The sequence below is a fragment of the Micromys minutus genome (genome assembly GCF_963924665.1).
Source record: "Micromys minutus genome assembly, chromosome: X".
NCBI lineage: Eukaryota > Metazoa > Chordata > Mammalia > Rodentia > Muridae > Micromys > Micromys minutus.
Genome location: NC_137970.1, coordinates 15,987,261 through 16,002,585, shown reverse-complemented (window position 1 = coordinate 16,002,585; position 15,325 = coordinate 15,987,261). Strand labels below are relative to the sequence as shown.

Sequence of the window (15,325 nt, the reverse complement as noted above, 5' to 3'; positions counted from 1 at the left end):
TATAGAGAAGCCATGCTGGGCTGAGAATACAGCACAGTGGTAGAACACTTGCCTACTCTCAGACACACATACCAAAAAAAAAAAAAAAAAAAAAAAAAAAAAAAAAAAAAAAAAAAGAAAAAAAACTCAAGAAGTCATCCTACAAACATTTAGTATGAGAAAGAGCTCTATACTTGCTCTCTAACAGCAAGGTTGTCTCCCAGAGACCTAAAGCCAGAAGAGCCCAACTGGACACATAAAACAAGTGAGCCCAAAATGAAGTTACCACCAGGACTCCACATGTTCTGCTTCCATGGACCAGTGTTTTTTTGTTTTTTTTTTTTTTTTTTTTTTCCCAAAGTCACATCTCCACAAAGTATCTTATTTAGGTACTAAGGGCTAGTTAGGTCATACTGATCCATGCTATGATACCAGTATCAGAAACATTTTTTACAAGCTGAGGAGCTCACAAATGGGGGAGGGAGAAATTGAAACAATGCTTAAGATAACCATTTCATGGTATTTTAAATTACTTTTTTAAAAATGTTAATATGGGATTCTAGCATTTTGTTTATAGAGTTTAAAGGATTCTTACATTTTAAGCATAAGCACAATATATATTTTTTTAAGATAAGGAACAGAATCTGAAGGTTGGGTAAATCACTTCCAGCTTTAACACTGATTTTTTTTTAAACACTTCTGTAGTTTCTTGGGAAACCTGAGATAGCTACAAATTCACTATTACCTACATGTGCAGGACTGAGCGATCATACCCTCATACTCCTTGTACAAGATACTCCCATTTGCCTCAATCAGAAGGATACTCATAGGAAGAAACTCATAAGGGACACAGGAAGGCTGAGGTACACTGTGATTCACTAGTTCATTGACAAGGCTCTGAATGATGGCGTGGTTGGGTGAATTGAGACCATAGGGTAATACTCGAGTACAGATTCCTTTACAGTAATTTGGGGTGTAGAGACGGGGAGCAATGATCCAGTGATCCCAGCCTAGTTGATGGAAGCTGACCTGGTAAGTATGGAGGGAACACTGGTTATTTACAGACCCACCATTTTTCTGAGAAGGACAAGGGACATCGGATGCTATGCTGCATGTTTGCCTCACACTCCGCACGAGAAAAGAAGATTCCCTATCAGTTAACTCCTCTTGGCCTCTTGCAAGAAGTTTAGCCTGAACGTTCTCATCAGTGTCGTTGAAATAGAGTAGCAAGAAGGCAACATCCAAGGATGTCATGCCATGCCACCGGAGCTCAAGAGTCTCACTGCCTTTTTGCTGCTGACACATGAAGCGGAGGCGAAGAACTCTCCGTCCCTTGCGATTCCAGAGCTTCTGCTGAATACAGTGCGTAATATCCATCTCTGTCCAGGCTTTAGACATGGGAGAAGGATTTGATGAACCTGATTTAGAAGAAGGAAAGTGCTTGGTTCGGCATTTAGGGACCCAAGGTTCCACATGGCAGGAGAGATGGTAATGAACTAGATGAAGTTGATGGCGGTAAACCACAGTGGCTCTGATTAGTTGGTATTCTACCTGGTTTGATGCTAGAGGGAAGTCCAGGATCTGTATGTGCCAGGGACCTGCACAAATGTGAAAGAACAGGGCCAACCATCAGTGTCTTACCTGAACATGCCTTAGAACACCTCTGAATGTAAACAAAGAGTTGCAATAATTAGCCCTAAAATTAGCTCATAATATAATGCATTTTATCATTTTGAGCACTTACTAGTGCACCCTCTAGTAATACATAGATTCTTTAGTATTCAGTAGTCTTATGAGATACTTATTATCACTATTTTGTAGATAATGGCATTGAGGCTTACAGAAACCATCAAAGGACATTTGGGAAAAGATGGGGCTGAACCTTAGCATGACCAAGATCCTGGATTCTATTCCCTCTACTGAAAAACAAGGCATATAGCCAGCGCCTGGTAAGTTTAAGGTTTGAACCCAAGTCTGTTGGTATTAAACATAATCCATCTTACTTTTGGACTATTAACAGTAAAAACTCAAATACAGGATTGTTTTGTTTGTATATTGTAGATATGGGAGAGTAATTATGTTATCAGTTGCCTTTTAAAAATGACCAGCTAAGAGAACTATCAGAACAAATATTAAAGGCTTCTCATGTCACATCACTATACAGATGTAGCTTTAGGCTGAAAGTGAGTGGGAATCTAACACTGGGTGCTATGGATACCGTGATTTCAAAGTCAGGGGGACCTACCAGCAAACAATTTTACCATCTTTACATCTCTGCCTTCCAGCAACTTCAAGAACTGCTTCTGAATCTTTTCCTTCAGCTCAATCTCTCCTGTCCCTTCAGGTTTGGCTCATTCCTTTTACTACCATGCCTCTGGATGTCACTTCCATAAGAACCTTGATTACATGAATATTTGTACTTATTAAGAAACCTTCCCCAAACTGCATGCAACCTAGGTTTAAAGGCTTTAATCCATATTGTAGTGCTGACACTCTGAACAAACCATGATCAGAATGTTTTCTATGAAAAAAAAATCTATTTCCAAAAAGAAGTAAACAGATAAATACTTACCTAAGGCTCTGCCTATAGAGTTTTGAACTTTTCCTTTTCCTGGAACAGGTTAAGAATAGACTAGAAAAATCAGACAGCAGAGAGAAAGCCTTCTCTTGCTTTGGAACATCGTAGTGTGTCCATGAATTATTCACCTAACCTTCCTTTTCCACTGACTGTGTAAGCCTGAAATTCTTCAAGGGGACAGTCATTTTCAACAAAGAAGCTCTTTAATGTCTTGGTGTTCAAAACTATTTTTACAAGTTCCCATTCTGACTGCTGCCTAACACACCCTCAAGTCCCGAGAATGGAGACCCAAGCTACTCCTTGGAGTGGCTCCCTCGAGTAAGCCCACATTCCTGGGTACAGTTTTCCAAAAGGCCCACCCATACACCTGCCCCACCCTGCAAGGGAACCCCACCCAAACCTCTAGCCAGCTGCCTGCCAAGGAACTGTCCTTTCTTTTCAGACCCTGACATCACATGTTTCCTGAGGCAGGGTGGGGTTGTTGAGAGCAGGAGCAGGAAGGGTCTGTGGAGAACTTCTCAAGGGAAGGCATGACTCATACATCCGGTGAGACTGAACTTGACATATACTTCTGGATCTGTCTACAGACCCTAGTTGCCACCTGTCCCATGGTCAGCCTGGAATACTTGCAGTCCTCTTTTTTAAAACTCATATCATCAGTGCTTGATTTGTGCAACTTTCTGTCTCATTTGGTAATGAACCCAGGTCCTTTCTAAAGGCCTGTGAGTCTCTGCCTCTCCTTTCTGGCCATTTCCCACAAGGCTTCAACCCCACTAAATCTTTCCCGTCCTCAAGTGGGATGTGCTTGTTTTTCAACCTCTAGGCCTTTGCCTTTTCCCTCTGCCTCAATCAGTTCTCTCTAGCTTCCTTGGCTATAACACTTGAAAGCTGGTTTTGTTCCTGATACCCCTCCAGAAGGAGACAATTTTAGCATTCACTATAATGAGGCATTTCACTCTGCCCCAATTTGCAATTGTTTAGGGCTTTGCTTATTTATCTCCCACGTAAGAACACGTGTTCCATGAGAGCAGGTGCTGTGTTTGTCGTAGTCATATCCTTATGCATAGCAGTCAGTAGTTGAATACAATTTGCTGAGTGAATCTCCACCAACAAGCCATGTTCTCTCTCCTAAATAGTGCACCTTATTTCCTAGATGCATACTCTGCTTACTGCTTTCTCAAGTACCATCTCGAATACTGTCTCCTCACCGAGGCCTCCGAAAACCCTCGTCTCCCTCATTCTAGGCAGTGATTTATTCTTCAAAGTGCCCACCACACTTTACCACAATTGTGTGATTATTCAACACTAGGAACCCCTAGAAGCTAGAGAAGCCATTATTTCCTCTATATACCAAACCCAAAGGCAGCAACTTGTGCTCAATTAAAATCTATTACTGAGGACTTATCATAGCATGGTAATTAAGACTACAGACACTGGTGTTTCAGCGTCTCATATCTGCGTCTACTAATTACTACTGTGTGGCTTTAAAGTTTCAATTTCTTTGCCTACAAAGGATTATACTACCAACCTCCTCTCGTAGTGGTATTAAAACTGACATTGGCAAAGTCATTTTCTTTTAATGTCTGATGCACATAAAGTTCATAGTAAGAGATAGGAAGATACTGGTTCTTTTACTTGAAGGAAAGGGGATCCTATTGTTAGTATCTTCCAGAACAGTGAAGGCCCCACACTGATCTCATCAAGGTACCAAGAACTCATTGAAGCCAATGGCTGTTTGCATTCGCTAGAGAGCCCTGTACTATGGGAGTCTGGGGAAAGTAATTCAGATGCTTAAACAGAATAGAGCATGATGCGGACAAAAAAAATACATGGGACCAAAATCCCAAAGATGTGCTAAGAACCAAATAAAAAAAAAGTGGGAGGTACAAGGGTGATGGCGTAGTGCATTCAGAATCAAACAGCCGAGCATTTCAATCTCCTCTCAGTCAGCCAGTGTCTGTGGAATATTTGCAAGTTACTTTTAACTTCGCTGCCTTTTAATTTATCTTTAAAATTAAGCTGATTACCCCATGACAGCAAATGGTAGTACCTGTTACTGGGATGAAATATAGTAATGGGGGGAGGGGTCCATAGAGGCATGTATGAACATTCAGATGACAGCTTGTCTCTGTCCTGTCTGAGGTAATTCGACTTTCCCTAGCTCTGTATCACGTAGTCCTTTCCTTCAAAGAGCAGCCAACCACATAAATAGGCCCCCACAGGAATGCAGCTGGGCATTTCTTAATTAGCTTAAGAGCTCTAACAATTTGTAAAATACAGGGACTCATACAGTACTTAGCTGCCCTGTGGCCGGAGAAAGATTGTTCAGTAGAACCTAAGGCATTTTTTTTTTCTTATGCTGGGACTTGAACAAGAAATCGGCTTGGTTTGGAATCAACTTGAAAATCTTACGACCCTTTGAAAACCATGCTTGACCAATCTGCTCACTAATCAAAAAACAACACACCAAAACTCCTTTCGTCTACACCTCTCCCCTCTTCTCTCTTCTGTAGGGTTGTATGGGGCATAAAAACTCACCTCTGAGAGGTCTCACTGCATTGGCTGACGGCTTTACCAGCCTCACCATTTTAGCTCCAATCGTGCGGTTCTCCCTTGGATGCCCATGCGGGTCAGCCGAACGCTGATATAACCTCAGCATGTACCTCAGGGGATATCCTTGGGGCCACTGCTTCATCTCCTTGCCAGGGGCTTCTTTGGCCAGATCCAAAATCGAGGGCAATGTAGGGTCGTCAGCAAGGAGGGTAGGGGAAGACCACCCTGCCTTTGCCATTCGGACCCTACGTTCCATAAAAAGCACCATTCCCCACAAAAGAATTCTAAGAATTGTGAGACGGGCCATCTTGCAAAGCTTGGTGCTTGTCAACAGATTCCTAACCAAGTCCAAAGAACATCCGTCTGACCTCTTCCACAACCTAGTTTAACAAATACCAAAGACAGGGCAAGAAATAAAAAGCAAAGCCGGCTGCCAGACCCTATCTTGCTTCCTGTGGGAGAATCTTCTGGGCCAAAGCGAGTCTCCTGACTAGGCTTCTTGGCATGCAAACAAACAGAAACGGCAAGCGGGACAAGGCATCATGCCCTTCCCACTCCCCACTGGTGGGAAGCACACACTATTTCTCAGACAGACTAAAGTAACCGAAGAGGAGCGGCCCATTCCAGGAACCTGGACCACACCCAATCTAATAGCTCGAAAGGAAACAGCTTGAACCCAGTGCTGCCACAGATTTAAAGGCAATCCCTCAATCAGACCTTAAAGGGACAGAGGTCTCCTATTCGCATCCCACTTGTATGCCTCTTAGAGCTTGTGGTGAAAAGATGAGGGATGGTTCTTAAGAATGTAGACTGCACTCTGCGAAGGGGGCCTGGGAGTGGAGAGAGACAACATTTAGGATGTAATTAAATAAGATAATTAATAATAATAATAATACCCATAAAAATAATGCAAACTCCTGTTTCCGGCCTCTATCATACACTCTCTGGGGCTAAGGTCTCAGCAAGTGCTCCAAAAGATTTGCTGAAACACTAGATTGTGAAAATCATGGTGTGGGCGTGACTGCTTGAGCTTCAAGAAGAGTCCTTGCCAGTAGTTCTCAATGCTGGCTATACATTGAAATCAGCTGAGCAGTTTCACCCATGCCTGAATAACATTCCTGGGGATTCTGTTGTAATGGGTTTGAGGTGTTACCAGGTCATGAGGATTTTTTTTTTTTTTTTTTGGAAGTCCACAGGTGTCTGTAATGCGTACTTCTAGTTGAGAATGCCAGCGTCGAATTTTCTGGTTTACAGTGGGAAGTGCTGTGTGGGTTTCCCAGTTTCCTCTGGGAAACCCAAGGTGATAGAATATGAATGTGTGGGAGCGCGTCTGAGCTAGATGCCTGATGGGAGACAATGGGGCTAGGCCAGTTGGTTTAAGTTGCACTGGGCAATAGTTGTGTTGAAACAGATGATAGGTTATGGACTTACTCTTGCCCCACTTTGTTGGAGGTTTGGTGAGAACATGGGGTATGAGGTATGAGGGCAAGGCCTGAGTGTGGCTAGTGAGGCCTGGCTCGTGGGCGACACCTCAGAATGTGAGGTATAGGAACAGGCGACATTGTCATGTAAGAAGCCCTGGCTTCCGGATTTCAGTTCTTTTTCTCTTTGACTTTTATGAACCAGAGGTCAGAGGTTTTATCTTTTTTAGAGACCAACTATGCCACTAACTCATAGATCATAGGTTCCAGCAGCAGTTGACCCTTCTCCAGTGTGCTTTTCTCTTAGAAGAACAGACTGGAACTTCAGTTGAATACAGGTGACTTGCTCTTTTGGCCTTCTACTTGAAGTTTGTTCTTTTGCGTTTGGATAGCGTACAAAATTGTGGGTTTCACTGTGTTACCTCATACATGTCTGTCACTGTACTTAGCTCATATGCACCCCCCAATATCTTCCAACAAGTAGTTTTTCCTGGGCTCTCAAATCATGAGGAAAATGTGATATTTGTCTTTCCATTTTCCCTCATTATCATCTCTAGTTTCCCCACCTCTTCATCTATTTCTATGTTCTGCATATGAGAAAGAATGATAAAAATCATGTTGAAGTCTGGCTTATTTTGCTTAATATGATGGTCTACAGTTCATCTATTTTCTTCCAAAGGACATATGTTTGCTCTCTCTTTTTTTTTTTTTTTTTTTTTTTTTTTTTTTTTGTTCTTTTAAAAGATTGATTTTAAATTATGTGTATGTCCAGGTGAATACAGGGGCTCACAGAACCCAGAAGAGAAAGTCACAGAAGGTCATGAACCTTCCAACAGTAAGTGCTGGGGACTGAATGGGTTCCTCTGGGAGAGAAACGCACATTCTTAAGCACTAAGCTATCTTTCCAGGTCCACTTTGTTCTTCTTTACAGGTGGATACAATGTGTGGTGTGGTGTGGTGTGTGTGTGTGGGGGGTGTGGTGTGTGTGTTCACAGGTATATCACATTTTCTTTATCCATTCAACTGTTGGTAGACGTTTGTGGCTTCTCTTTCCTGGCCATTTTATTTTTCTCCAAACATTTCAAAAAGCTACCTTGGCTTCTATGGTGCTTGATGCAACTTCATTTTTCTTGACATGCTCATTTACAAGAATGCCTGTATCATAGTGGAGCAACACTGTAGACTTGTCTCCTTTTGCTATGATATTCCTTGGGAGGCATCGTTTTGAACAGCACCCAGTCCCTTTGGTCTTTATTATCATCTTCCTTTTATAACTCCAAAGACAATTTCCAGGTCCATCACTTGTTAGTTCAATATTGGGGCAACTTACCCGGTTTCTCTTTGCTTCCAATTTCCTCATGAAAAACAGCCTCTCCATCTTCTAAGAGGTAAAATGAAATGTTGTGGAGATTAATGGAATTAATTCATATAAAGCACTTATAAGAGTGTCTAGAACAAAGTAAGTGCTGAATGTGGGTCAGTTTTCATTATCTGTGATCCATGCTGCGTGCCTCATAAAGCTGGGGCTTACCCGGATGGATTTATTCCAGCTTTGTTGGCTGTAGAGAGGCAGCCAATAAGCCCCCTCACCCTTCAATCCCTTCCCGCCCATCCCTCTCAGTTTCTTTCTGTGGAATGAGAACTGAACTTGGGCTTGGCAAATGCTAGGCAGGCAGTGTACCGATAACTTACATCCCAGAGCATCTTTTAATTTTGAGAAGGTTCTTACTAAGTTGCCCATGCTTATCTTGAACTCCCTCTATGACCCAGGCAGGCCTTGAACTTGTGGTCCTAAGGCATAGCTATGATTACAGATCAGTGCCAAGAGTCCCGACCTCTTCCTTGTCTTGACCACTTCTCAGACTTCCCAGTGTTGTCGCCACTATTTGGCTCTTGCCTTTAATTAAAATATGTATCTTATTTTGAATTCTACATAATAATATAAACACATAGTAAGGTTAACTAGCAAGGGATCCATGTAAAGGGTTTGATCATGATTTTCTTTGATGTGTCAGTCTTATATAGAAATATCAGCCATGAACATCTCCATGACATTTGTTTTTTGGTTTTTTTTTTTTTTTTTTTTTTTTGGTTTTTTTTTTTGTTTTTGTTTTTGTACTGAGAGTCTGACATGGAAATAAAAAATGCAGAACAACCAAACATTACACCGGAAAGAGTATCATTGACGCCTAACTCCCTCTTTGAGGCTGAGCCCCTCTCCGCCTGTTTTATTAATTGTACATTGGTACTGTCTCTAGCCCTTTACTTTTAGGTTTAAATGAGATATTTATATAAAGGAGATTATATAAATGAGAATTTACATAAACTATATAACAACTAGATAATCTTCAAATAAGTGCTGTCTATCATTACTAGCCTTAAGGTACATAAAAATGTACCTAACTGAAGAAAATACATTCTCCGAGACATTCAAACATTTACAAAGGGCTGAGTATGTTGCCCCATTCTTGTAAACCCAGAAGTAAGGTAGACTATAAGTTCTAGACCAATCTTGGCTACAGAAGTGAGGCACTGTCTCAAGAGGAAAAGTTCATCTTGTATTCCGTAAAAGACCCTCAAATAACCCTCTTCATGTTATATGAAAGAAAAAGAGAGGAATTTGACATGAGTGTTTTCTAGAAATGCATCCTGGTTGGCCTAATCCATGCTACTACCCCAAACCCCCAGAAGAGGGCACCAACTATCTTTCTAGCCCTACAGTTCTATGAGGTTCCGGTAGGTGTGTTGTAGGTGAATGGAAAAGTATCTACTAAAGCAGTGGTTCTCCATCTGTGACCCCTAAGGGTCACCTAAGACCACTGGAAAATAGATTCCCATTACAATTCATGACAATAGCAAAATGACAGTTGTGAAGTAGCAAAAAAAATAATTTAATGGTGGAGGGACTAAATTAAGGGGTCCCAACATTAGGAAAAATCTGAGACTTATAAAGAGTAGATTGGTATCCAGTTTCTGAGAACAAGGCAATTATAATCAGTGTCCATGTGTATATAATGACACTTTCTCCACAAAATTACACTTTATGCTTTCATAGCTGTGTTCATTTTACAAATATCAAACAAGTTCTTTCTGTATATTAAAAATTTGGGAAGACTCCTTGGATTCAAATTCTAGCTTTACCACTTAACTTGCTAAATATTTTAAGATAATAATCGACTTACTTTCTGTTCCTTACTTCCTCATCTAACAACAAAGATGATAGTAACACTATGTTAGAGACTGGTTGTGAGGATGAATTAATGTACGTAATAAGCATCTTCTAGATACTATTCCCAACTCTGAAAGTGCAGAACTAAATCAGACAAGTGCTCTGTCTGCAGCACTCTGCAATTTGCCGAGCACAGTGGTCAGCTGGTAGATGCTGAGATAGAGGAGCTTCTTCTCTAGCAAGAAGCTAGCACCTGGCTAGGGCCATAACATAAGAAGCAACAGGACTTTTCCTCTGATTACCGCTTTGTTTTCCTAGAAAGGGACTTCCTAGGTACGCTTAAACGTTAAAACTCCAGTCCAAAAGGAGGAATATTGTATATTTTACAAAAGTCTTTGTTGATTTGTAACTGGGCTGCCATTTCCAAAGCTAGAGAATCAGAAAGGGTAACTTTGAGCAGTGGAATCTGCTAAAATCTGGACTCTTGGGAGACTGATTTAAAGTCTCTGCTCCTTGAACCTTACAGTTACTTTAGAATCTGCTAATGTGCATTTTCTGCCATATGGAGACTCCCTTAGAAGTTGCCCCCACAGAAATTCCCAAACATGGCCCTAAGATGGAAATCTATGACGTCCAATATTGTACTTACCATATTCACTTCTGCAATGCTTAATAACTTTCTTGTTAAATAGGTCTGTGAGCAAGTTGTTGAGGAAAAATTACGCTCAGGGAAAGTGCTTGAGTTTGGAAGGAGAGAAAACAGAAACAATCTCATTCCACCATTGTTTTCAGTGCTTTCGGAGAAAAGAATTCTTTCTGGTATGAAGAAGTCTTTGTGAGCCTTACCATCTCTAAAGGTTCTAGAGACCTCAAGAAAACAAGTCCTCCCTTTCCATTCATGTATGGGAAAAAGGGTCACTGATTCCATGAGTGGGTAATTGTCCCAACCTTGTTAGCCTAAAGACCACATTCTTTTTTGTTTGTTTGTTTTAAAATGTATTTTTATTCTTTAGACCTTTTTTTTTTTTTAGTCTAGACTTCATCCCCTCCTGGTCTATCCTTACCCCCTGACTGGTCCCCATTCCATACCTCCTCCCCCCACCTGTCTCCAAGAGAATGTCCCCAGCCCCAAACCCTACCAGGCCTTCCCTGGGGCCTGCTATATGTGTGGAGGGGGGCTCATATCAGCTGCTGTATGCTTCCTTGTTGGTGGCTCAGTGAGACCACATTCTTACTAAACTGATGAGACCTTATGAGCATATCTCTGTCCACTCTGATATATCTGTTGCCATCATTGTTTAGGTTTTAAAGTAAAATAAATGTAGACTCTCTGAGGACTCCTTAGCCAGTCTCAAATCTACAACAAACCTTGTCTTTCTCTCAAAATCCAGTCTCAGGTTTGATTTTGAAAAGGAAAGTACTTAAGCATAATAAAGCACCTATGACCAATAGCCAATGTATGAGAACTGTAGAATGGTTACTTTCTTATTGTCCATTCATCTTGACTCTGTTCTACTGTGTTAGTTAAAGCTGAAAATGCCTCCATCTTGCCTTTTACTTCCTATGACTGGAACAAAATTTAGAAACTGTTGTTTTTCTCTTTCACTGACCCTGAGTGTTTCCTTCACATATTACTGTAGTACGACTTCCTGTATGACTTGTGTAGACCTGGGAGACAGAATATCTGAGACATGACCACTGAATGTCATGAGGTCTGGAGTCATACATCCCTTATCTCAGCTTTGCAATCTTGGGCTCTGAGGTTTAGCTATAATGAAAGCTCGAGTCTGTCTGTCTCTCTTTCTCTCTCTCTCTCTCTCTCTCTCTCTCTCTCTCTCTCTCTCTCTCTCTCTCTCTCTCTCTCTCACACACACACACACACACACACACACACACACACACACACAGAGAGAGAGAGAGAGAGAGAGAGAGAGAGAGAGAGAGAGAGAGAGAGAGAGAAAGAGTAACTGAAAGTTGAATTAAACAAACTTATCAACAACTGAATTAGCTCTAGACAAATTAGTTTTGTAATCTTGTAGACAAACTAAAACTTCAAATATCTAAGTAGACCTCAAATTGTTTGGATTTTCAAAAAGATGATATTTTATTTTGTCTTTCTTTTTGTCTCTTCCTGATATTTTCCCTTGTGGAAATATTTTTTTTAACTTTTTATTGATTCTTTGTAAATTTCACAACATGCACCGAAATCCCACTTATCTTTCAGTCCCTTGGTACCCTCCCTCTGTCTTTGCAATGCCCAGCCCCAAAGGAAAACAAAAAATAAAAATAGAATTAACAACAATAAGAAATAACAAACCAAAAAATATCTCAATGTAGAAGCTGTGGTATGTCAGAATGTGTCACATAGTACAACTTTTGCCTAAATAACTTTACTTGCAAATGTTCATTACAATGAGTCATTGGTCTAGTTCCAGAACTCTGGCTTCTGCTACACTATCAATACTGGATCCTCACCTGGACTCCTCTTGAACATCCTGTTGTCCTGAGTCATAGAGATCCTGCAGTTTTGGATCTGCAGAACTGGCTCCTTTATATGTTCTAGCAGCTCATAGATGAGTTAGATGATGGGGTGGACCAACTCAAATCTGTGGATCTGGGCCTGGGTAGTAGCTGAGTTAGTCAGCCCGCCAGCTCTCCAACTTTGCCTAAGTGAGGGGTGAGGGACTGGACCAGCTCTCTTGATTGTTGCAGCCTGCAAGGGACTGGACTGGTTCTCCTTTACTCGAGACACCAGGGCCAGCTCTCCAGCACTGTCCAGGTGGGCATGGCTGGTGAGGAGCAGGGCCAGCTCTCCCTAACTCATGCCCTCAGGGCAGGCTCACCAATGCCCAGGTCACCAGGATCAGCTCTACTGCGCTGCCCAGGTGAAGTGTGGGGCCACTCTCCTGAAAGCTGTAGCTGCTTCTCCTGCTCTGATGCCCTTATTGCCAGTTCTCTCACACTGCCCAGGAAAAGGGCAGAGCCAGCTCTTCCAACAGCTGGTGAGGAGTGGGGCCAGCTTTGTGCAACGTTTGGACACCAAAATTAGAAGATATTGATCTCATGAATAAGTATTTAAAAATGTGTTAAGTGCTGGAAAGATGGCTCAGTAGTATGTGCTTTTCTTCCAGAGGACCCAAGTTCCATTCTGAGAACACGCACAAACATTCACATACCTACCTACCTACCTACCTACCCACCTACCTATCTACCTACCTATCCACCTACCTATCTACCTATCTACACAGGGATGGGGCAAAGAGAGGAATACACACACACACACACACACACACACACACACACTTAAAAATAAAAGAATTAAATCTTTAGAATTATGTTAGAGTGGTATACAGGAAAGTCAAGGGCTTTTATAGGAATATCAGGTAGCAGGGGAGGAAAGTGGTATTTAAGACACAATTTAGTCAGACGAATCCAGAAAGTTACAGTGAAAGAAAGTTATGTAAGCTAAGATAGGAAAGTAATGTAGAAGTTTATCAGATGAAGAATTTGGGAAAGAATGCTACAGAGAGATAATAGAACAATATAGAGTCTGAAGCAAAAAAGAAAAATCTAGAAATCCCAAGGGTAAAAGAATACAAGTTTGGTATGAGCCTAGAACACATATGTCAAGGTTGGATAATGCACTCGTGATCAAAATATGAAAAATAAAGTCTCCAGAATAATCAAGTTCTGGTATGCTGTAATGAAAGACGAGTAGTCCTTATTACCAAGTTTCAGGTTGTTTAGAGAACATATATGGGCAGAAATTGAGAAAATTAGTTTAATTGAAGACATAATAAATTCAAGTGCATGATAGATGGGAGATTGTAGATACTATTTTGAAGCTTAGCAAAGTATAAAATACAAAACTGTAAATTATTGGCATATATATGTGTGTTGAAGACATGGAAACTGTTGGTTTTACTTAAAGAATGTATAGAGTGTGAAAATGAGAAAGTGAAATTCTACGTAAGTCCAAATTTATTGCCATCAGCTTTCTCTAGGAATCAGGCTAGACTCAACTATGATTCTCTTGCATGAATCTATAATGTAGCTAGTAATGTAGCTAGGATTACAAGTATATGTTACCATATTTGGCTTTATTCTACTATTTTGTTTTTTATTGTGAGGGAAAAGTGCAAGGATATGGTCGTGTGAGTATGTGCACATGTGCAAACACAAACTACTACACTCTTCATTTTGTGTGTGTGTGTGTGTGTGTGTGTGTGTGTGTGTGTGTGTGTGTGTGGTAGGCACTTAACTGACTAAGGAGTTGTCTTGGACCTTAATTATACCATTCCATTCTAATATTAGATACAAGTAAGAGGACCAACGATGTAGAAGAGCCAAGAGAGTGTTGAGTCCAGAAGCTGTAACTGTTCAACTGTGCACAGAAGCAAATGAAGACTACTGATAATTGTATTTAGTATCAAGGACATTGATAACCTTATTTAAGGATCTATCTGTTAATGTGGTGGTTACCCTTATCTGATAAGTTTTTGTAACTTTAATAATCTTTTGCTTTGATGATCTCTAAATTGTCTTTAGTTTTACGCAACATCATCACTGTGACTACTGTAGTGACCTTTCTAAAACAAATATCAAATCATGGAACAGTCCTTTTTAACATATTTCAATTATTCCCATCTAACTTTCCAATGCAGCTGCAATCTCCTTGAAATAACAAACAAAAACCTTTCTAAAATGACATATAATTATGTCTGACCTCATTATGCTCATGTCTACAATTGCACTGTGAAAATATTTAAGCCAAAACAGTCTGTGAACCAACCAAGATCCCCTTTAATTCTTCCCCTTCTACTGTTTCTCATCCTCTTCATTTTTCTTAAATGTCTTTAGTTGATATTATCAACAAAATTTGCCAAATAATTGCATGAATGAGATTGCCTCCATTTCTAGGCATGTTTTGAGAAGTGCTTTGTGGTTGTACAGGGTAATGATGTTTATTTGGAAACCTGAAGAAAAACATTTTGGTTTTTATCTCTCTTTTTTTTTTTAGTTCCTTGTAGGTATGCAATATTGTAGGCTTAGATATTTCCAGACCTACTTTAATCAGGGTTCTTAAACTCTTTAGCCTTTCTCATAGCCCTCCACCCACCAGAGATAGTAAATAGGAAAGGTTAATAGGGAAAAGGGGGATGTGGTCCTGTTTAAAAATAGTTCTTTGGGGTGATTGCAGTCTTTGTTGTCAGGATATCAGCAGTTCAGTTCTTACAAATCACCGACAGCAGTTTGGTCTAGTAGAATCTGCAAGGCTCCGTCAATCTGCCCAAGTCTGCAGAAGCTGCGCAGCTAGCATGAGATGTTCATTGGTGTTTTTCTCTCTACAAAGTCATGACAAGCAATGATCAGCAAAGAATGATAAATGAACCAATGCCCTGGCGTCATCAGTGAAGACCGGTATCATCAAAGCCCAAGGAAAACCAGCAAAGAATAACAAGGCGAACAAATGCAAGAGTGCTGTCTACTGTCTGTTGACTTATACCCTTTCCACACACATGTCCTCTCAAGTGTCTGTTCCAGGAAAACATCACATGCTTTTTCCAGGCTGCTTCCAGACAAACAGGATGTGTCTGTTCTCAGCAAAAGATCCTCTCACATGTC

At 40.8% G+C, this 15,325-nt stretch overlaps 1 protein-coding gene across 1 annotated transcript; it reads right to left on the bottom strand.

The window, feature by feature from the left end:
- Nucleotides 1-720: 720 nt before the first annotated feature.
- On the bottom strand, nucleotides 721-5,417 carry BMP15 (bone morphogenetic protein 15; the record flags this gene model as incomplete). Its single annotated transcript, XM_080909973.1, has 2 exons — nucleotides 721-1,577; nucleotides 5,096-5,417. 2 exons carry the CDS (start codon nucleotides 5,415-5,417, stop codon nucleotides 721-723), a joined length of 1,179 nt encoding a protein of 392 aa, XP_080766099.1.
- Between the last annotated feature and the right edge of the window lie 9,908 nt (nucleotides 5,418-15,325).